General features: G+C 39.9%; 1 protein-coding gene across 4 annotated transcripts in view; it reads left to right on the top strand.

The window, feature by feature from the left end:
- LOC106603676 (protein turtle homolog B) overlaps positions 1–18,781 on the top strand; it is a 189,031-nt gene extending 170,250 nt beyond the window's left edge. For all 4 annotated transcript variants that reach the window (XM_014197638.2, XM_014197640.2, XM_014197639.2 and 1 more), the window contains 3 exons: positions 736–2,415; positions 13,571–13,701; positions 14,784–18,781. In XM_014197638.2, coding sequence (XP_014053113.1) covers positions 736–2,415; positions 13,571–13,701; positions 14,784–14,998 — 2,026 coding nt within the window. In that variant the 3' untranslated portion in view covers positions 14,999–18,781. The remainder of the gene's footprint in view (positions 1–735; positions 2,416–13,570; positions 13,702–14,783) is intronic.
- The last annotated feature ends 5,875 nt before the right edge of the window (positions 18,782–24,656 follow it).

Here is a 24,656-nt window from a genome sequence, read left to right as displayed (position 1 = left end):
TTAATTAATGTGACTGACTTCACATCAATAGCACTACCGTGACTGAACAATGAAAATATTACTCAATCAGAAACAAACAGGCAGACATGATTTATAATCAGCACAGTCTCCTGATGAGCTGTTCAAGTGATGCGGTTGAGCAAATGGAAAGTTAATAGAAAACATAGACCGTTAACCCTATAAACCAAATATACTTTACTCAGTGGGTCATCTGACTCCATACCAAGACCATGTACCTATGACTCAACAATTTATTTATGTTGCGTAGGAGAGCAGTCCAAAACTCTAAAGTTACTGCTGTCCCTCCATCTCCATCCTCTACTCATCACCAAATGATAAACATTCAATCCCTGCCTTGTCAGATCAAATCATTGGTGCATCGTAGCAGTATCTGAAATCCCCATTTAAACTTCAGGCTCAAACTAAACTTATAACAGCACATAATCTGACTTTCCAGTTCAGATAAACAATTATGACAATATTTATTTTGTTACCTAAATATGAAACACTTATAGTCAGAGCTTGGCTCTTTAAAAAAAAGCCTTTTTTATGGAAAAATGTGTCATCTCTAATTGGAGACTTTATTTTATTTATTTCATTGTAATTTCCAGTTAAAATGTTGCCTGGCAGTAAAGGCATCGACAGAGGTGCTTAGTTTGGGTGTTTGCTGAGTCATGTTAAAGGAGGTAGGTGAGCAGGCATTGACTGGCCTTCTGTCTTTCCATTGTTTCTCAGGTCCTCCTCTGGTAAGGTGAGTCCGGAGAGTATGCGTTCCATGGGACAACCATCAGAGTGTTCTGAGGACGGGCATGGCATGAGCATGAAGAAGATCCCCTCGAGTCCTGCGAAGAAGGAAGAACTCTCCCTGTACAAGAAAACCAAGCGAGCAATAACGAGCAAAAAGTACAGCGTCTCCAAGTATGAAATGGAGGCAACCACGCCCATCGAGCTGATCAGCCGAGGCCCTGACGGACGCTTCGTCATGGACCCCAGCGACATGGAGATGATTTCCGTCAAGCCCCGGCGAATTGAGGGCTTCCCCTTCGTCGAAGAGTCAGACCGCTATCCTGAATTCCGCCAGTCGGATGAGGAGAACGATGATCCCGGGCCCATGCCCCCCGTCATGGCAACCCTTCGACCTCACCAAATCTCCCCCATCTCCAGCCAGGACTCTTACCTGCAGCCACCAGCCTACAGCCCCCGCTTTCAGAGGCCCATGGAAGGTATGACCATCATGGAGAGCAGTCGGCTCGAGGCCACGGGGCAGATCCAAGGCTCCCTGCACCACAGAGCCCTCCCCCACAGCCATGGTCACTTCTACGGGTACCTTGGCAGCCCTGGGGAACCCGACCCTCCACCCCCTTTCTACATGGTAGACACCAGCCCCCTGAGCTCTGTCATGTCATCACCACCTTACCACACCGAAGGGCCCTTTGGTCACCCCCGCATCCCTGAGGAGATGGGGGAAGGAGATATTCATCACTATGACGTCTCAAGCTTCCCCCTTCCCCTGACGCTTACCTCTTCCTCTCGCTCCCCGGAGATCTGGCACAGACCCGATTTCCCCTTTGCAAGTCTGGAAAGGCCCCACTTCATTTTCCCACCCCACCACCCTTTGCATCTCCACCGGGAACCTTTCTTTCCTCCTCCCCATGTTCTTCCCCCTGGTGCTCTCCAGCCATCCTCTCTCCAGGTGCCCTCCTACCCCGGTGTTCTGCAGCTGGAGGCCCCAAAGAGCTGTCCAGGCAAGTCTCCCAGCAAGGTCAAGCCTCAGGGCCTTCCAGTCAAGCGTTTAGCTATGCAAGAGGCACAGAGTCTAGGGAAGCTAAGACACAAAAGCCACGGTATGGGTGTGCCGGTTTTGCCTTACCTCGACCCAACAGCCCTCATGGGCAGCCCTAGCACATTCAGTAGCCTGGACACCCGGTGGTTCGAGCCCACCCCCCGGCTCAGCCCCAGGCAGGCTCGTAGGATGGAGCCTAGCATGATGGTCATCCAACCTTCCCGCCTCTCGCCCCTCACCCAGAGTCCACTTAGTTCCCATGAGGGCTCCCCAGAGATTCTAGTGCGACCGCGTCCCCGTCCCAGCTTCGTCCAGCCCTCCATACCTCCAGAGATGTCCGAGATCACCCTGCTTCCCCCCTCTTCAGCCAGCTTCTCTAGGAGGTCGTCTCCCTCTTCCTCTCCCGCCCATGGTCAGGTTAGCAAGAGGGCAAGTCCCAGCTTCCGCTCCCACATGGCCTTTGCCACCTCCGCCACAAGCTACCCGTCCCAGTCCCCATCACCTCCCATGGAAAGCAGCAACATGTTTGGGCAGATCCCAAGTGATCCCATTGGGCAGATACCATCCCAGAGGAGAACTGAGGAGGAGGTCCTTCCGTCCGAGCCCTCTCCACCCCAGTTGTCAGCTTCAGGGTAGGTGCACTAGGCCTTCAGGGAGGGATTTACTTGTTATCTGCCCCATTACCAATTGCTTTAACTTCTTGGGGCTATGTGGGACGCTAGCGTGCCACCCGTGGTGCACCCTATCAACAGCAGGTGCATTTCAAGAGCGGCAAATTTGAAACCAAATAAATGTCAAAATTCAAATTTTTCAAACATACAACTATCTTACACCCTTTGAAAGATAAACATCTCCTTAATCTAACCACATTGTCCGATTTCAAAAAGGTTTTACGGCGAAAGCATAAAGTTAGATTATGTTAGGAGAGTACATTGACAATAGCTGTGTGTAATGTTTTGTCAATTCAAAGACAGGGTCACCAAAACCATAAAACCAGCTAAAATGATGCACTAACCTTTTACAATCTCCATCAGATGACACTCCTAGGACATTATGTTAGACAATGCATGCATTTTTAGTTCTATCAAGTTCATATTTATATCCAAAAACAGCGTTTTACTATGGCATTGATGTTGAGGAAATCGTTTCCCTCCAATAACCGGCAGTCAAGTCAGCACCACAAATTAAATAATTAAAATTAGAAAACATTGGTAAAATATTATATTGTCATTTAAAGAATTATAGATTTACATCTCTTGAACGCAATCAACTTGCCAGATTTAAAAATAACCTTACTGGGAAATCACACTTTGCAATAATCTGAGCACTGCGCCCAGAAAAATATGCTTTGCTATACAGACAAACGGCCATGTTGGAGAGATCTAAAATCGAAAATACTATGTAAATAATCCATTACCTTTGATTCTCTTCATCAGATGTCACTTCCCGGTATCCCAGGTCCATAACGAATGTAGTTTTGTTCAAAAAAGCTCATCATTTATATCCAAAAAGATCCGTGTTGTTAGCACATGATCTAAGCCAGCCGGACTTCTCGTCATGAACGAGGGGAAAAAATATATTTACGTTCGTTCAAACATGTCAAACGTTGTATAGCATAAATCATTAGGGCCTTTTTTAACCAGAACATGAATAATATTCAAGGTGGACGAATGCATTCTCTTTTAAAACGTTTTGGAACGAGGGTACCCAACATGACCTCGCGCGCCAGAGTCTAATCGGCCATCACCGTTCCAAGGCTCTTGTTCGGTCAGATCTCATAGTAGAAGATTCAAAACACTTTGTAAAGGCTGGTGACATCTAGTGGAAGCAATAGGAAGTGCCAAAACATTAATCAGCCCCTGTGTGTTTCAATGGCATAGGCTTAAAGGTAATTCAACACATCAGGTATCCACTTCCTGTCAGAAAATGTCTCAGGGTTTTGCCTGCCAAATGAGTTCTGTTATACTCACAGACACCATTCAAACAGTTTTAGAAACTTTAGGGTGTTTTCTATCCATATATAATAAGTATATGCATATTCTAGTTACTGGGTAGGATTAGTAACCAGATTAAATCCGGTACGTTTTTTTATCCAGCCGTGAAAATACTGCCCCCTAGCCCCAACAGGTTAACTTGTTAGGTTGCGCCTTGAGTTCTGAACGCAGTTACATTGAAAACAATTTTGGTTCTACTTTTAAAAGCTAAATGCACTTGTCAGGAAAATTTGGGTTGGACTACATACCAATGTCAGGTTTTAGAGTGAAATATCAATAGATTTTTTTCTTGACAAATGACTTAATCAAAGGATAGAATTTTTATGATAAATTGACTAGGGACTCTTACATTATTCCTTGCAATGTAATTTTGCTGTATATATTTATTTTATGGGCTTGGGAGTTCTGCCGTTTTCAACTCGATCAATGCTGCTTTTCATGTCAGACATCAACTTTCAAACATCCATCCATTGAATCTGTGAAGCACTGTACCAAACTTGTCTTTTGACAAATCCCGATTGTTAATTTTCCTCTAAATTCGGACTTTGTGGATCAACTCCTTTGTGACCCAACAAGAGAAATTATTTGCTTCACAGATTACCTTTACAGACCTTTCAGGGCTACAGTAAGTCTTTGGAGAAAATGCCATTATTATCTACACCATTTCAAATGCATTGTGCAGTTTGTTTGATACAAGCCCCTAAAAGCCTGGAATCAGAGGGACATCACCACAGGATCCCTGGTTTTCCATGTGTGTCATGCTTTACCCTGCTTTCACCCAACAGGAGGAATCCCATAAGTGCAACCGAATTGACTCTCAGACAAAACAAACACCATTGCTGTGTCTAACTCTTAGGTCTTTTAGGACTCCGTATTTATCATGCAGAGGGTACTTTTATGAGAGTCCATCTCAGCAGGCACAGGGGGGTCCATCCTCATCCTTTGTAACCTGACTGCATGAACTGCCTCTTCCCTGAACCTTCCACCCCAACCCCATCCCTCACCCACCCCTCCATTTTCCCCCAGGACATCCCAGGTCTGACTGCCAGGGAGGCTTGTTGGGCGAAGCGTGTTGCAGGGATCTGTCCGCTTTCATGTGTTGCAATGTCTCCATCATTATTGATTAGGGGCAGTTGGTCGTTCTTGATAGCTCCTGGAGTCTTACCTGCTTTGTTTTTGATTGATCTCAGCTATCTGGGCAGCGTTGTTGTGACCAGGTCCTCTACACCACAATAGGTAAGGGTTGGATCCATGTCTGAAAGGGGGGGGGCAGCAGGTGGGGCTTTGAATCACCTCGTCCTTTAAAGGGGAATACGAGTCTTCCGGTCTTGCTTTGTTTAGTTTGTTACTCCAATCAACTTGCAGTTCATTTCCTTTTTTTCCTTTTTTCAAAGTACTATGCATTTTGAGTCCTACAGTCTGCAATAATGTATGCATTCTGACATAAATATGCATATGTCACCCTTTATGATAATTGATTTGGAGGTTAGACACATACAAAGCCTTCAGAAAGTATTCATACCCCTTGACTTATTCCACATTTTATTGTGTTACAGCCTGAAATCAAAATGGATGTTTTTCCTCAACCATCTACACCAGGGGATCTCCCGCCTGGGACCCAAATTAGAAATTCTGTGTTTTCCTGGGACCCAAGCTTAGTAAAATATGCAAGTATACGTAAATATCAGTACATTTCTTTGCCCTTATGCCTAAAAAAATGCAATATAGACAAAAACAAATAACAATGAAATACCCATAAATATATTTTCATGTTTATTTTCCCCCATTAAATACACTCCTACATACCTGTCTAGGTTGGAACTGTTGCTGTTAAAATACAATAAATAATTTCAATCTGAACTGGAATACACGGATTGATCACAACACACAGATGTATAACAGAACACACACACACACAGGCTTTTTGATAGTGCAACCCTAAGTAACAGTACAGACAGGGGCGGAAATCCCGGGGGGGACGGGGGGGACACGACCCCCGAATCCTGGGAAAAATATGATTTGTCCCCCCCAATATATCACTGAAACATAACTATGTAATTTAAATAATATTAATAATACGCAATGAAAGCAATTGTGCTGATTATAGACACTTAATAGCGCGTTTTTAAGTTTCAAAAGATTGCAACCCCCCCACCCTTTGCCTCACAATGGTTTGATCCACTGCCAGTTCCTTAGTTTGCTAGGTAACAGAGAGGTCGTATCTACTGTCTGAAAGGCACTCAATGCACGTAACTGACGTGAGGTTAATCCAGTCAATCGCGCACACACACTAGCTGAATATGCAGAGCTAGCGTGCAAATATTAACTATTAAGCTAGCTAGTACCTATTCCATTTATGTGGCGTCGTCAAAGATGGAATCAGCATGCAGATGATGTAAGTTAGTGCTTCAAAGTCCCTGTGATAAGGTTAGCGATAAACTGAAATCCAAACTGAACAGAACTACACTCTCTTCTACCATTGTCTTAAATATATTTAATGGTCTCGTTGCAAAAGCTAAATTGTCGCAAGTGAACTTTTATTTATTTATTTTATTTCACCTTTATTTAACCCGGGTAGCAAAGATTATAGCAAACACCACTGAAACTCAATTGGTGCTCGCTAGCTTTGCAAATTCAGCTATTGTTGGAAGCCAGCCAATATGAAACAAACTATTAAAATTACAAAAGGTTGCAGCATATGTTGTGTAAATGGTGAACTCATACAGCTGTCAACTCTTGTCATTTTAATCCGTTTCACATTTGCTAGCTACCTTTTAGATCGAAGCCCAAATAGAATGATAAAAGATAAGATGATAGAAGCCCATCTTCTACTGTAAATAACCTACACACTGTGTGTGTAGCCAGCCAGCCATCCAGGTAGAAAAATGGCAGAAAAATAAAAGACGGACATCAGAGTATTTTTCAATACACCAAAACGCATAGTAAGAACCCTAGTAGCCTAATATCTCAAAGACTAGTTGATAAAATGTTCATAAGAAAGAAATGAAATTCTAATGGAAATGTTTCACAATGATGTCATTAGGCAGAGCAGGCAACAGATGGCACACAGACAGCAGAGTTGGGGACAGATATGCAGGGACAGACTGGCAGAGACAGGGAGTCTCAGGTAAGTTTGTTGAGTCTTTGTTTGGCAACATTATGAAAGGTTCTCAATTTTTTGACTTGTAAAATAGGAACATAATTGGAAAATGCCATGGATACCCCCACTCTCAACTTAAACTGGTGACTGAACTAAGATTTGTTAAAGGTAATGGTATTGCTGTTGTGATTAGTTGTGTAGTTTTGGGTACCGGTAGTTAGGAGTACGGCAAACACCTTATTTCTTTGGTTCCTCAATATACATTTACCATATTACAATGTCGGCTATGTGTTACACCACTACTTTTGGTGTCCCCCTCAGGAATTGCTCTTGAGAAAATTTAATGTAATTGTCCCCTCCAAAGTTGATATCAGATTTTCGCCCCTGAGTACAGATTTAAAAAATCCGGCCTACTGTACATCTTCATGTATAAATTATTGTTGATAGAAAGTCTAGGTTGGAACTGTTGCTGTTAAAATTAATATGTTTTATTCTGACCTGGAATAAACTGATTGATCACATCACACAGATGTAGACCAGAAAGCACACACACACACACACACACACACCTAATAAGAGGTGCGCTCAGTTTTGACAGTGCAACACTGAGGTCATGGTCAGCATTGACACTGTTTCTGTACTTGAGAACCCTGACTTGCATAGGTATGTGGTGCCAAACTGGATCAGAATATATACTGCTTTCTCAGTCAGGCAGGAGACCGCTTCCTGCTGCAGATGAGCTACCCTGAACTGTGTGAGTGTTTGCCTCAAAAAGCATCTCGCTTCAATCGGTTTATTCCAGTTCAGAATAAAAAAAAAATATTACTTGTATTTTAACAGCAACAGTTCCAAGCTAGACTTGTTTTCAACAATAATTTATACAGTAAACTGTACAGTAGGCCTGATCATTTTTCATCTTCATCTGTACTGTTTCTTAGGGTTGCACTATCACGAGCTAGTTACCTTGCTTTGGGTAACGTTAGCTATTAGCTGTGTAACGTTACAAGGCCAGGGGATTGTTTGAAAGATAAACTCACATCTACTACTACTATCATCACCTGTTATAAAATGACAACAAAGCCTTGCTAGTTGACTTACTTTTCCACATTCGAAGCAGTTTCCTGAAGCATTCTGCCCTGTTCTGAAATAACTCCCTGCGTTTACCGTCATGTTGTGCCCGGATGTTTGGTCAGGACGTGTCGTTTTATTAATTTGTTCGTTTTGAGACTCATTACAAAGCACTTCCCCACGTAAATATCGGTACATTTCTTTGCCCTTATGCCTAAAAAAAATGCGCTCCTCGTTATTTCTCAAAGTTTGTATGAAAGAGACAAAAAGTCATCACTGTATTTGCGTTTCATTACGATTGAGCTCAGTCAGAACTTGTGGCTAGCATGAGTCCATTTCATTACAGCGGTGAGTGATGGCGAGTGGGAATAACAAGTCAGTGGCTTGAACGACAGCGCTGCAGCGTGTGGGTCGTGGAGTGATTTTCAAGAAAACTGCACGAAAAAGATCCTGTAAACCGCGAAGCACACGGGCATCTCCCTCTACCTCTCCCACTCAAGCAACTGCCAAACTGAGCAGAGACCGCTGCTAAACAGAGAGCGCAATGAACCGAGAGCTGCAGTTGCGCTTGGCCAAATCAATTCCAGTAATTAATAAAATAATTATACATTTACGTCGCGACCCACCATTAACAGGTCCCGTCGAAACCCATACTTTAAGAAACACTGATCTACACACAAAACCCCATAATGACAAATTGAAAACATGTTTTTTCATACAGTACAAGTCAAACGTTTGGACAAACCTACTCATTCCGTGGATTTTCTTTATTTTTACTATTTACTATTTTTACTATTTTTTACTATTTTCTACATTGTAGAATAAACTATGAAATAACACATATGGAATCATGTAGTAACCAAAAAAGTGTTAAACAAATCAAAATATATTTTTGATTTTTGATTCTTAAAAGTAGCCACCCTTTGCCTTTGTGACAGCTGTGCACACTCTTGGCATTCTCTCAACCAGCTTCATGAGGAATGCTTTTCCAACAGTCTTGAAGGAGTTCCCACATAAGCTGAGCACTTGTAGGCTGCATTCCGCCACTCTGCTGTCCGACTCATCCCAAACCATCTCAATTGGGTTGAGGTCGGGTGATTGTGGAGGCCAGGTAATCTGATGCAGCACTCCATCACTCTCATTCTTGGTCAAATAGCCCTTACACAGCCTGGGGGTGTGTTTTGGGACATTGTACTATTGAAAAACATATTATAGTCCCACTAAGGGCAAACCAGATGGGATGGCGTATCACTGCAGAATGATATGGTAGCCATGCTGGTTAAGTGTCTCTTGAATTCTAAATAAATCACTGACAGTGTCACCAGCAAAGCACCATCACACCTCCTCCTCCATGCTTCACGGTGGGAACCACACATGCGGAAATCATCTGTTCACCTACTCACAAAGACACGGCAGTTGGAACCAGAAATCTCAAATTTGGCCTCATCAGACCAAAGGACAGATTTCCACCAGTCTAATGTCCATTGCTCGTGTTTCTTGGCCCAAGCAAGTCTCTTATTATTATTGGTGTCCTTCAGTAGTGGTTTCTTTGCAGCAATTCGACCACGAAGGCTTGATTGACACAGTATCCTCTGAACAGTTGATTTTGAGATGTGTCTGATACTTGAACTCTGTGAAACATTTATTTGGGCAGCAATCTGAGGTGCAGTAAACTCCAATGAACTTATCTTCTGTAGCAGAGGTAACTCTGGGTTTTCCTTTCCTGTAGCGGTCCTCATGAGAGCCAGTTTCATGATAGCGCTTGATGGTTTTTGCGACTGCACTTGAAGAAATGTTCAAAGTTGTTCACATTTTCCGCATTTACTGACCTTCATGTCTTAATGTAATGATGGACTGTCATTTCTCTTTGCTTATTTGAGCTGTTCTTGCCTTATTGTGGACTTGGTCTTTTACCAAATAGGGCTACCAAACCACACCTACCTTGTCACAACACAACTGATTGGCTCAAACGCATTAAGAAGAGAGAGAAATTCTACAAATTAACTTTGAACAAGGTACACCTGTTTAATTTAACGCATTCCAGGTGACTACCTCATGAAGCTGGTTGAGAAAATGACAAGAGTGTGCAAAGCTGTCATCAAGGCAAAGGGTGGCTACTTTGAAGAATCTCAAATATAAAATATATTTTGATTTGTTTAACACTTTTTTGGTTACTACATGATTCCCTATGTGTTATTTCATCGTTTTGATGCCTTCACTATTCTACAATGTAGAAAATAGTGAAAATAAAGAAAGACCTTGAAGTTTGTAGGTGTGTCCAAACTTTTGACTAGTACTGTATCTTTGCAAATTTATTGAAAATGAAATACAGAAATATAATTTTTACATAAGTATTCACACCCCTGAGTCAATACTTTGTACAAACACCTTTGGCAGCGATTACAGAGTCTTTCTGGGTAGGTCTCTAAGAGCTTTCCACACCTGATTGTGCAACATTTGCCCATTATTATTTTAAAAATTCTTCAAGCTCTCATTGCTTGACAACCATTTTCAGGTCTTTTCATGTAGATTTAAGTCAAATCTGTAACTTGGCCCCTCAGGAACATTCACTGTCTTCTTGGTAAGCAACTCCAGTATAGATTTGGCCTTGTGCTGAAAGGTGAATTAATCTCCCTGTGTCTGGTGGAAAGCAGACTGAACCATGTTTTCCTCTAGGATTTTGCCTGTTTGCTTAGCTCCATTCCTTTTTTTTATCCAGAAAAAAACTCCACAGTCCTTAACGATTACAAGCATACCCATAACATAATGCAGCCACCACTATGCTTGAAAATATGGTGAAATCCCTGAGCGGTTTCCTTCCTTTCCGGCAAATAAGTTAGGAAGGACACCTGTATCTTTGTAGTGACTGGGTGTATTGACACACCGTCCAAAGTGTAATTAATAACTTCACCATGCTCAAAGGGATATTCAATGTCTGCTTTTTTAATTTTTACCCATCTACCAACAGGTGCCCTTCTTTGTGAGCCATTGGAAAACCTCCCTGGTCTTTGTGGTTGACTCTATGTTTGAAATTCACTGCTCGACTGAGGGACCTTACCGATTATTGTATGTGTGGGGTACAAAGATGAGGTAGTCATTCAAAAGTAACGTAAACACTTTTATTGCACACAGAGTGAGTCCATGCAACTCATTATTTGACTTGTTAAGTACATTTTTACTATGTAGGCTTGCCATAGGTAGCCTGTTGGTTAGAGCATTAGGCCAGTAACCAAAAGGGTGCTGGATCAAATCCTCAAGGTAAAAATCTGTCATTCTGCCCCTGAGCAAGGCAGTTATCCCACTGTTCCCTGTGCGCTGTGCATGTTGATTAAGGTAGTTCCCCGCACCTCTCTGATTCAGAGGGGTTGGGTTAAATGCGGAAGACACATTTCAGTTGAGAGCATTGAGTTGTACAACTCACTAGGTATCCCCCTTTCCCATAACAAAGGGATTAAATACTTATTCACTCAAGACATTTCAGCTTTTCATTTTTAAATGATTTGTAAAAATTCAGAAAAAATATTCCACTTTCACATTATGGGCTATTGTGTATAGGCCAGTGACAAAAAAAATCTCAATTTAATCAATTTAAAATTCAGGCTGTAACACAAAAAACTGTGGAAAAAGTCAAGGGGTGTGAACACTTTCTGAAGGCACTGTATCACTGACACAGCTGCATGCTTGAGATGTACGCTAACAACACTAGTTATTTTTCGATTAAGATTGTTTTGGTTAACTACCATGACAGCTGACAGGTACACATAAAAAGCTGAAAGAAAGTCCTTGCACAAGCAAGGCCCTGACAAAAATGTTATCTGTTCTGTTGACTACAGAAGCATTATTATGTATAATGGTGTTACTTTGGCAGCTTAGCTGCACTTATCCTTACTTTTTTGTGCCTTCTTTTGTGTCTTCATTAAGAATGAGCAGTAGATATCAGAGGAAATATATATATATCTGACAAAGACAATTACAATTGTAATAGCCCTTTTCTAAGCCTACCCAAGGTTATATTATAGATTGTCTAGGCTGTAGTAGCTTGTCTCTCTCGTCTAGTCTTGTGGGTTGTGGCAATGGGCACTTTGTTATGTCCTCTTTGACTTGTTACATTCTTAGCATTCCTCTCAAGCAGTAGACATACTATCCTTTCTTACTTAAGGTGCTTTTGTATAATACAGCAATTAAATATTTTGGACCCATGCTCTTAGGAAATATTTTATATGATTGGCAGACTGAACTCCCTTAACTCCAGTCAGTATGAAACAAAACACGCAAATAACCTAATTACACTTGTAAGTTTGGACTGCAGAACAGTTCTCACTACCATGTGAAGCAAGTGTCCTTCCACAACTGTTGACACACTTTCTTGATATTGTGGGGAAAGTAGCATTAGCCCAGGGTGTGAGGGGGACCAAGCACCCCCTGGTTTTAGTTCCACAGTCTTATGAAGTGCTTTTATATAATAATATAATATATACCATTTAGCAGACGCTTTTATCCAAAGCGAATTGCAGTCATATGTGCATACATTTTAAGTATGGGTGGCCCCAGGAATCAGTCCCACAATCCAGGCGTTGAAAGCGCCATGGTCTACCAACTGAGCCATACAGGACCACTTTTCAGAGTATTCCCCTTTAAAGTCCTGTTCCATGTGCAAACTGCCATGCATGCCATCGCTAAATATTGCTATTCAGTTCCCCCCCAAAAAACAAATATCTGAATAAACTCTTGTTACATTTGTTGTCCGAGTGCTTCATTTTGGTTTTGGCTTATTTTTCGTTATGTGACTGTTCCCAAGTAGCCATTTTCCCCTCCCGCCATCTCTCCCTGTCAGCATGGTGAAGCCCATTGTAGACAGTATCCATGTCTATGAATACATATTGATGATGCTTTGTCGCTCAGCTGTGATTTTCCCCCTCTTCTAACAGCCTTCAATTTCTCTCTGCAGCCACAGCTGGAGGACAGCCCCTTTGTAATGCTATTTGTTTTCCGTGCCTTGTGAGAAACTGGTGTGTTGGTGACAGAATTTGTGGGCTACCGTTTTAATGTGCCTCGGTATCTGGATAGGAATACTCGTTCATGTTCTACAAATGACAATATTGTTTCAGATTTGCAACTGTTATTTTCAGAATAGAAATTGTAGAATAAACCATAAAAAAGTGTTGCTATTTACACTTAAGCTTGAAATCAAATTCCGTTCATATGGTTTATTTTTAATAAAAAAAATGTCACTCCCCTCTGAAAATAACATATGCAAATATTTTTTCTAAATGTTTAAGCACTGTAATAATCTTGTATACCTCACCTTGGGATAAATTGACGCATCACAACTTTGTTACAAGGATTATGATATTATTTAACAAATCATAGAACAGATTGTGTAAAATACAGGAACACCCTAGATTCAAGTCACACAAACATACCTCTTGATTTCGTTTGGCCAAACTATTGGCTTTTTTCAGTCAGAAACCTCAGGTGTGTCACATTGCTCCAAACGTTAGGTAATGTGAAGCTGAATTCATAAGGTTTGATCCTTGGACTTTGAGGGCCTCTCATGCAGACAGAGAGGTCCAGTAGACAGATGTTCCTCAGGGTTACGTGTCTTCTCCCTCCTTTTTTGTTCAGAAATCGTCGAGGTGAGCCGAGTGCCCCTGCGGGGTCTGAGAGGTTTGATGCATTGAGATACCAACGTATTAAAAAGGCCAAGAAGATGATGGTGGTCAACAACAACAACTCCAAGTCCAGAAGAAAAACAGGTGAGTCCTCTGGCGTTGTGGTTGTATGGTCCTGACGTTAGACAATGATTGATTAACATGCACATTTTGTGGCATACCGCTCTTTTGACAGAAATTGTGTCTGGCAGACTCAGATTTGTTTTCAGTAGCCATATATATTTTTAGAGACTTCACCACAACAGGATTAACAAGGACTTTCTCTTTTACAGGCGCCAATCAAATTACATATATGCATCATACAATGCTATCTCCTCAGCGGCACGCCACTATGGTGTGATAAGGTACCATGGTGTGATATTTTCTCCATCTCTGATACCCAGCTGTAGTGGTGGTAACACCAAGGTAGTTCCCTCAATGAGTTCTGCAGTTCTCCAGAAACCTAACTTTTACACCAACTTTCTCCATAGTCATGACATCATTTCTAATAATACTTACACAGGTATCAAATGACTGTAGATGATCAGTTAATGCAATTTATCTTTTGAATCATACAATTCAACATCTCACTTATTCATGTTGCATTTCTAACTCATTAACTTATTTGAACCATTGTAAGATAAAAAAAATTGTATCTACCTTATTTTGGTTCTAAACATGTAGGTGCCACATTGTAAAAGTCCTTTAATGAAATTGAAACATTCAAACCAAAAGTGTCATTCATCTGGCATTGAAATGCATTTTATGGACTGTTGGCTAGCTAGCATTTGCTAAACCTAAAGCTTACTGTAGCCATCCAAATGTGTTAATTTATTATTATTGAGGATGGGGACATTATGATGATGTAACCCGAGTAACGTTTACATTTTGCTGATTGGGAAGTACCTACTCTCCTAGAGTATTGTGTGCAAATAACCATAATGTGGTGTTATGGTATGGTGAGTGGTACAGTGTAAAGTATTTACCTTGGATTGGAACTGTGCTCATTCTCTAATTCAACCACCCTGTTTTCTGACCCATGGTTTCCTGTGTGTTTTGCATGCCTCACCTTCCGGCCCAATGTCTGTCTTATAGCACTCAGGACCCTTACACTCCACCTCTGCCCTCTTATCCTGACCTAGGGCTCGCTCACCTCTGACCTGCATGTCGCTATCCCCATCCTCCAGGTGTCTCCACCTTTCAGACCCAGCAGGACTACACCTCTCAGGTACTCCAGCCCGAAGAAGCTCTCTACCTCCGCAAGAAGAAGAAACGGCCAGTCAGACAGGACCCGTATGCCCGCTTCTCCGCTCTGCTGTACCGCCGCCCGCCCCGGGAGGACCGGAAGGCCATTTTGGCCAGCATGGATAACATGGACCCAGACCATGCCACTCTCCTCTGACACTGTGGGGGAGTCAGGTTACATTCTTCCCCCAAAATGCCACAAAACCCCACCTGGAAAACGAGCTCTCAGTCTAAAGCGTTGCTCATTCCCCAGCATCAATCAATGGTTTTAAGTTCCTTTTTTAAAATAAATTGAAAGTTAAACAGTGGCTATCCAATGTTTCCAAAGTTTTACTCCAGTGCAAAACATTTAATTTGAGGGAAGCAATACTGTGTGCTACAACATAGATTACTTTGAAACAAATGTTCTAACCATTTGGAAAAGGACCCGTCTGAGGTTTTCATTTTCTATCTCATCTTTATACTTCAGTACAGTCTTAGCCCATTGTAAAAACGGCCCATGAAGCCTAGTTAGGTCTCAGTTTACAGCACCTTGCTCACCCGAGTATCCTCACCTGCCTCACTCTGCTAGCCCTCTATCACCTCCCAGAGACTCTCCCATCCACACAGGGTTCTCACTCACATCCTACAAAATATACCTCAGAGCACAGGACATGGCAACGAGGCTCAGCTAGCTGAACACAACTGTATTGGCGTGTATGTTTTTTATGATCTAATAACTTATTTAAGCAGGGTTTTGTTGAAATTTGACACAATTTGAATAACTCCAAATGTAAAAATCAAACTGGTCACAATATATACCTAAATATGATTAGGTCAATGTAGGTCTACTGTAAGTTGTAGAATGATATCATGCTGATCAAAAATATATCCCTATAGGCTCTGGTCTTTTGACACACCATAATTGAAGTGTTCATAATGGCTATTAGGGAAATGGAGCATGTTATGCTTTACATATTTGATATGTTGTGGACATACACTATCCATCATCAAGTATTCTCTTGGAATCATTTAGAAGGTGATTGTACAGTTTAGTTATTTTGTATAAACATTCATTCAATTGTATTCTCCCTTAACCCCATAAAGGAATAGTGAGTAATTCCCCTAATGGGGAAGATCTGTCATAAAGTAAGCACAAAAGCCCATAGATCTATTTCGAATAGGGCGAGGGGAAGGGATTAAATTGGGATTATGCTCCATTTGAACAGAACAGGTACTACACTGTAGGCTACTCTACATCTCTCAAGGCATACAACCTCACACACTCTACACAACACAGTTACTATTCAGGTTGGACTTTGGGTGTATCATCGTCTGGGAAAGGAGTTTGCACTGGAGCAAAATTTTGTCTTTTGCCATTTTCCTAAATAATGTTTGTTTTTCTCTTTATTTGATGCCATCTTCACTTCTACTATTACACTTACTGTAGCGTTGTGAATAGTTCCGAGGGCTCCATATCCTATTTAAAAAGTACTATAGTAATGCCAAAAATACTACAACTTCCTTAATCAATAAAAACATCACGTGTACTGTAATGAGAGGAGGATAGGATTTTGTGCCATAGTATACTATAGTATTTTTTCATTCATATGGGCCTGATTCGATGAATAGGAGGCTTATGATGGCCTTTATAGGGCTTCTTCTGGTTGCCTCCTTCAGTTTTGTTTCTTTTTAGGGGGTCTTTTTTTGTAATTGGGTTCTCAATTGTTTATGAAAGTAACTGCCTTTGATGGCCATTTGCTTTATTTGTAGCCTTGGCATCTTTTTCTCTTCATGTGCTTGGAATTCCACATGGCTGTGATGAGGAGAATGTCTCGACACTTGTCTATTCTCCTTCGGAAAGATCAATGGAGGAGCTTCTTGTGGAATAACGGCTATGCAGAGCTGCTAATGTTTTTATTTTTAAAATGTGTTTTTCTGTCATTGAAGGGTGCTTTTTTATAGATTGACATGTATTATCATGTCGATATAGACATATCTGAGCTCATCAAGGCTGAACTGTGAGTGTCATGGCAATGGGGGGTGATCTGGTGATAGTTAGAAAAGGAGAGGGGTGTTTGGAATGGTTTCACCCATACATGTAGGAACACAGGTGCTGCTGTGCACTTGAGACTAATTGCTCATATGTTTTGGTTCAACTGTTTGGTTCACTGTTGGTTTGACATTTCTCTGAATTATGTAAAGCAGGCACTTTGATTTGGGTATATTAACACATTTCCCTCATTGGGTATCTTATTGATACTGTACAATAACGGCACTTAAAGGTAAACCCCCCCCCCAAAAGAAAACGATGTTTTGGTATTTGTTTCATTACTTCATTGTTGACATAGTCAACATTTTGGGACTTTGTCAACAATGGACTAATGAAACAATATCAAAATATAGTTTTTGTGTGGAGTTTTCCTTTAAGAGTTGCAACTTCAGGTGCTAACAAACTCACCAAATCTGAAAGTGGTATTTCTACTTGCAGAGAGATTAGTAATTTCAGAGGAATGACAGCTACCACAAATATGAAATGATACTGTAATTGATCATACTTGATGTTTTAAGGTTGGTGCAATACAACCATACGCCTTTCAACATCCATCTTGGTGCTTCTTAAGCTGGATGTGTACATTGAGTCCTAGAGAGTCTGAATCATGGATGGCAATGCTCATGTTATGATTATTTTTTGGCGTGTAGAACTTATATACTTTTCCTGAATATGTATTTTACATCATAAACAGATGACATATTGTGGATGCCTAGTCATGTACCTTAAAGAGTTGAAAGAAAGACAAAAAAAAATTGCTTAAGAAGAACCTCTCAAAGTTATTCTACTATGGTTTTATGGAGCCAGGTTACAGTGTATTCTGTTAGACTTCAAGTGAGAAACCTCAACTGAGGAACAAGTTAGAACTTGTGTCAAATGGCCACAATTTCTTGACTTTTGTTTGACAGTACATGACTGGATGAACCCGAGTGTTACATTTGGCGTAGTCGGCAGGATCAGGATATTCTATTTATCAGTAAATTCCCCACGTTGCACTTGTAAACACATGACATTGAGCACGGTTACATGCACACAATAATATGATTATTGTGGATAGTCAGAATAATATAATAGTTTGATTTAAAAAATTACATATTTTCAAGAAGAACGATTTCCCTAATAATCCTGTTTACATGGACACATCTGAAATCAGGCTGCCTGATGGCACTCTGATAAATGCAGAAAATCGTCAATCAAAATAAACGTTCTACCACAGCGACCATGTTATTTTTGGGAAGCATATTGATTCTGAGTTCGGACATATAAAGTTTCTATGTGAAAACTACGTCTAAGATGCATACATACATTTATTCCAAACTCACTTCACTCGCGCTAAAGAGGGAGGCTCATTCGGATGGTGCTAGCGCATGCGCAGATCAAATACACTGCTGGAACGCCGATTAAGGTGTTTACATGTCCTAATGATTTGAAAGATTTCCCAGAAAACCATTGTTTTAATCGACGTATGCTTACTTCGACTTTGACCTTATGCCGATTAAGATAAGCAGAATAAAGGTGTTTACATGACTATGGCATAATCTGCCTACTGCCATAATCAGTTTAATATCGAATTATTACTGTGCATGTTAACATACTCACAGTATAGGCTGATACTTTAAATAATTAGCATACTATTCCCTTCCTAGACTGATGATTTTGAAATATTCCTTCATTTGTGCTGATCCAACAGGATTTATCGACACTATAAGCTTCAATTCAATTTTGTTATACGTTAAATCAAAATCAAGGTGCTTTGTTATGGCAATAACATTCAGAAATATGTTATGGTTTCTCAAATTGTTTACAAAAAAATATGTATCTGCTGATTATTTAGGAATGCAAGTTGTTGGCATTTATTTTCAAACCCTCCCTCGGAAGAATTATATAAATATGACGATCGAAAATGCAAGGAACATATTCTATTATAGAAAATATATTAAATATATAAAAATATATTCTACATTCAATTATAGCATATATTGCACAATGTATTATGAAAAAGTATATATTTTAAATAAATTGGACAATATATGCATGCAATTACATATATGCGTATATATATTTTCTGATATTTTGGATTTCATATATGAAAATGATATTTATGTAGAGTACTTTTTCCAGAAGGCTGACTACTTGCACAAAAGCAATTGGTAGTGGCTCAGGTAAAGAACAATACTGCCTTAGGGCATTAATATAATTGTCGAGGTAACTCATAGAGTATCAAATCTCAACTATTATCCTGGGCCTGGTTTACCAAAAACATCTTAAGGCTTAGTTCATCTTTGAAAACCTGAGGCTCTTTCAGATACCCATTTTACTTTTTAAGTAAGCATAAGTTATAGGAACTTCTTCAAGTAATATATTATTGACACTTAGCTTTGTTTATGAGAGAAACCAGTTCTGATTTACAATGGCACAATTCTTTCACTGAATTGAACCATCATCCCAGTCAGAAACCTTGTCAGCTAAAAGAAACCTATTGAATGATCATGGTCATTTTAGACACATGCCAACATTGAAACACGAACTGAAGTAACTAAAGTAATATATTGTTACATTATTTACACAGTACATACAGTTGAAGTCGGAAGTTTACATACACTTAGGTTGGAGTCATTAAAACTTGATTTTCAACCACTCCACAAATTTCTTGAGAACAAACTATAGTTTTGGCAAGTCGGTTAGGACATCTACTTTGTGCATGACACAAGTCATTTTTCCAACAATTGTTTACAGACAGATCATTTCACTTATGTTTTATTTATTTAACCTTTATTTAACCAGGTTGAGAACAAGTTCTCATTTGCAACTGTGACCTGGCCAAGATAAAGCATAGCAATTCGACACATACAACAACACAGAGTTACACATGGAATAAACAAAACATACAGTCAATAATACAGTAGAAAAAAAGAAAACAAAAAGTCTATATACAGTGAGTGCAAATGAGGTAAGATAAGGGAGTTAAGGCAATAAATAGGCCATAGTGGCGGAGTAATTACAATATAGCAATTAAACACTGGAATGGTAGATGTGCAGAAGATGAATGTGCAAGTAGAGACACTGGGGTGCAAAGGAGCAAGATAAATAAATAAATACAGTATGGGGATGAGGTAGATAGATGGGCTATGTACTTATAATTCACTGTATCACAATTCCAGTGGGTCAGAAGTTTACATACACTAAGTTGACTGTGCCTTTAAACAGCTTGGAAAATTCCAGAAAATGATGTCATGGCTTTAGAAGCTTCTGATTGACTGAAATGATGTCAATTAGCCTATTGGAGGTGTACCTGTGGATGTATTTCAAGGCCTACTTTTAAACTCAGTGCCTCTTTGCTTGACATCATGGGGAAATCAAAAGAAATCAGCCAAGACCACAGAAAAACAATTGTAGACCTCCACAAGTCTGGTTCATCCTTGGGAGCAATTTTCAAACGCCTGAAGGTACCATGTTCATCTGTACAAAGAATAGTACGCAAGTATAAACACTATGGGACCACGCAGCCGTCATACTGCTCAGGAAGGAGACGCGTTCTGTCTCCTAGAGATGAAGGTACTTTGGTGCGAAAAGTGCAAATCAATCCAAAAACAACAGCAAAGGACCTTGTGAAGATGCTGTAGGAAACAGGTACAAAAGTATCTATATCCACAGTAAAACGAGTCCTATATCGACATAACCTGAAAGGCCGCTCAGCAAGGAAGAAGCCACTGCTCCAAAACCGCCATAAAAATGCCAGACTACGGTTTGCAACTGCACATGGGGACAAAGATCGTACTTTTTGGAGAAATGTCCTCTGATCTGACGAAACAAAAATAGAACTGTTTGGCCATAATGACCATCGTTATGTTTGGAGGAAAAAGGTGGAGGCTTGCAAGCTGAAGAATACCATCCCAACCATGAAGCACGATGTCAGGGCTTTCAGAAGGATCGGACCAATACTCAGCGTGATCGTAGTTCCACATCTTTTATTCAATCGTGAAACTAATGCAATATACAATAAACTTGAAATACAAAACAAGAAAGCCGTGACGCAGAGCAGGCATACACTACTCACAAAATTAACAACCCACAGCATACAATAAGAAAACCCCCTACCTAAATACGATCTCCAATCAGAGGCAACAAGAAACAGCTGCCTCCAATTGGAGATCAACCCCAAACAACACCCGACATAGAAACAGAAAACCTAGAACCCACAACATAGAAATAACAACACAGACTGTCAAACAAACACCCCCCTGTCACGTCCTGACCCATCTACTATAGAAAATGACCTCTTACACTGCTCAGGACGTGACACACGGGGGTGGCAGCATCATGTTGTGGGGTGCTTTGCTGCAGGAGGGACTGATGCACTTCAGAAAATAGATGGCATCATGAGGGAGAAAAATTATGTGGATATATTGAAGCAACATCTCAAGACATCAGTCAGTAAGTTAAAGCTTGGTCGCAAATTGGTCTTCCAAATGGACAATGATCCCAAGAATACTTCCAAAGTTGTGGCAAAATGGCACCTTGAGGATACAATCCCGATAACAGGATTGGTTGGACAACAACCAGTGAGATAGCACGGCGCGATATTCAAAACAAAATAATCTCAAAATTAAAATTCAAGTATTATACGACATTTTAAAGATACTCTACTCGTTAATCCAATCACATTGTCCGATTTCAAAAAGGCTTTACGGTGAAAGCAAAACATTTGATTATTTTAGCATAGCACCTCAGCAAAAAAAAAAAAAAAAAGCAATTTTCCAAGCACGATAGCATCACAAATCCAGATATACAGCTAAAATTAAGCACTAACCTTTGACAATATTCATCAGATGACACTCCTAGGACATCATGTTAGACAATACATGCATTTTTTTGTTCGATCAAGTTTATATTTATATCCAAAAACCCAATTTTTACATTGGCGCGTGATGTTCATAAAATGTTTTCTCCCCATAACCTCCGGTGAATAGGCACATTCATTTACAGAAGAACTCATAAACGTTGAAAAAATATATAACAATTATTTAAAGAATTAGAGATAATCTACTCCTTTATGCAACCAGTTTGTCAGATTTCAAAATAACGTTACGGAAAAAGCACATTGTTCAATATTCTGAGTACAGAACTTAGCCTTCAATGCTAAGCTATACAGTTAGCCTACAACCACGGCGTCGACAAATCTCTAACAATATGCTCGAAATATTTACTTACCTTTGCTGATCTTCGGCGGAATGCACTCGGATGGGCATCCACTTCCACAAGAAATGTTCATTTGTTCTGCAAAGTCCATCATTTATGTCCAAATACGTCCGTTTTGTTGACCCATCCAGAACACTTTACAATGCCATGTGGCGTGGACGCAAATCCATAGACGAAATGTTCAAAGTTCCATTACCGTTTGTAGAAACACGTCAAACGATGTTTACAATCAATCCTGTAGGGTATTTTTTTACGTAAAATTGCGATAATTTTACAACTGGGCAATACGTGTTCATCCCAGAAGAAAAATAAAAAACCAACAAAGTCATGTGCACGCGCATCATAAGACACTCTCCTCAGACTGGCCAGTGATTGACTGAGCCATAATTTTCTGCCCGGTAACAGATGACGGTTGAAACCAGTTCCTAAAGATTGTTGACAGCCAATGGAAGAGTTAGGAGGTGCAACGTAAATCCTATGTCACTGTAGTTTTTCCTGATTCAATTTTTCTCAGGTTTTTTGCCTGCCATATGAGTTCTGTTATACTCACAGACACCATTCAAACCGTTTTAGAAACTTCAGAGTGTTTTCTATCCAAATCTACTAATATGCATATTCTATTTTCTGGGCCAGAGTAGTAACCTGTTTAAATTGGGTACGTTTTTCATCCGGCCGTGAAAATACTGCCCCCTAGCCCCAACAGGTTTTAAGGACAACATAGTCAAGGTATTGGAGTGGCCATCACAAAGCCCTGACCTCAATCCTATAGAAAAAAGTGGGTGCGAGCAAGGAGGCCTACAAACCTGACTCAGTTACACCAGCTCTGTCAGGAGGAATGGGCCAAAATTCACCCAACTTATTGTGGGAAGCTTGTAGAAAACGTTTGACCCAAGTTAAACAATTTGAAGGCAATGCTTCCAAATACTAATTGAGTGTATGTAAACTTCTGACCCACTGGGAATGTGATGAAAGAAATAAAAGCTGAAATAAATAATTCTCTCTACTATTATTCTGACATTTCACATTCTTAAAATAAAGAAGTGATCCTAACTGACCTAAGACAGGAATTGTGAAAAACTGAGTTTAAATGTATTTGGCTAAGGTGTATGTAAACTTCCGACTTCAACTGTATTTATATTTACACATTTACATTTACGATATATTGTGACCCTTAAAGTATCAGCAGAATAATGCAGAAATCTGAATAATGCAAACTGGCCTTTTGCCTTCTCCACCCAGACGGACCCTTTGTAGATATTTGTAGAATATCCCCAAGGCTGGCAAGGGCTCTGTGCGTCATATTCTGTTGTTTCTGTACATGCGTCTGTTATGTAAGCTGAATGTAGAGAGGATGATAAACACCTCTCCAAAGTTGATAAGTAGCACATAACTAAATAAGTATGTCAAATAACAGTAGTGCTCTTGCTTTCAGCAACCACATTAATAATCACCAACATTCAAAAAGTTTAAATATTGACCATAAATCTCCAGATAGAGGGAATAAGCCCTTTGCTATTTTTCAGAATGTACAGTTATTTAAAAATGAATGGTTTTCCCAAGGCCTAAGACACGAGAAAAATATACTTTTTGAGATGTGCATACAGGCAGATTTTTTTTAAAGAGTTTTAACATGAAGGAAATACTGTAAAGCATGAGGGAAGGGGAGCAGTAGAATGTCCCTCTTAAAAATATAAATATATTTACCATTTAATGTGCAATGGATATGGATAAAATGTACATAGTGTATAGCAGAGAGATCATTGCATGTTCAAGTTTCTGAATGTTGCTGTGAAAAGAGGGAATGCATATACAATACTGAATATATATGAGAAGAGAGGATATGTAAAAAAACAAGAACACTAATTTAGAGGTCATTATAATCATCAATATTTTGGGGAATATTATACATATATTGCCAGTATACTGAGTCAGTGGAGTGGTGATATTGACTGCAGAGTGGTGTCACGTGAGAAGGATTTAGAAATCACAAAACCGACTAACCTGAACCTTTGAATAAAATAATAGCGTTTTGCCAACATTAAGATGCAATCAAAGCACATACATTGATCCACGTCTCCCACAGTTGGGATTTGAAGCAGAGAGTACTATTGTGTATCACAATGGGCAGAGGTTGAAAATCTGTGGCTCTGGAGAGAATTGGAATTATTTAAATGGAATCGCCTGAACAGAATCACTTCCCATTCAAGGGGTTGTGAACCAATGATTGGTTATCTTTGGCGAAAATATGATGCTAGCCTAATATATTTGCTGTAATTTTGAGTTCAGCGAATAAGACAAAAAAAGTTGCTGCCTAATCATGCCACGGACTAATCAATGTACCATTTATAATGCTGAAATGCATTCTTTAAGTTCAAGTCAAGTCTAAATGTTTTAATAATAATAATATGTATAGATATATTTTTTTGACATTTCATGACTCTGAATATTAATATGACATGTAATAAGCAAGCTTTTGTGTGTTGTGTGTGAATACACTCTGATTTGACTGTATCATAATAATGATATAATATCTGCCATTTAGCAAATGCTTTTATCCAAAGCGACTTACAGTCATGTGTGCATA

This window comes from Salmo salar, chromosome ssa04, assembly GCF_905237065.1.
Source record: "Salmo salar chromosome ssa04, Ssal_v3.1, whole genome shotgun sequence".
Lineage (NCBI taxonomy): Eukaryota > Metazoa > Chordata > Actinopteri > Salmoniformes > Salmonidae > Salmo > Salmo salar.
The sequence above is the reverse complement of the archived record's forward strand: the minus strand, read 5'-3'. Positions and strand labels throughout refer to the sequence as shown.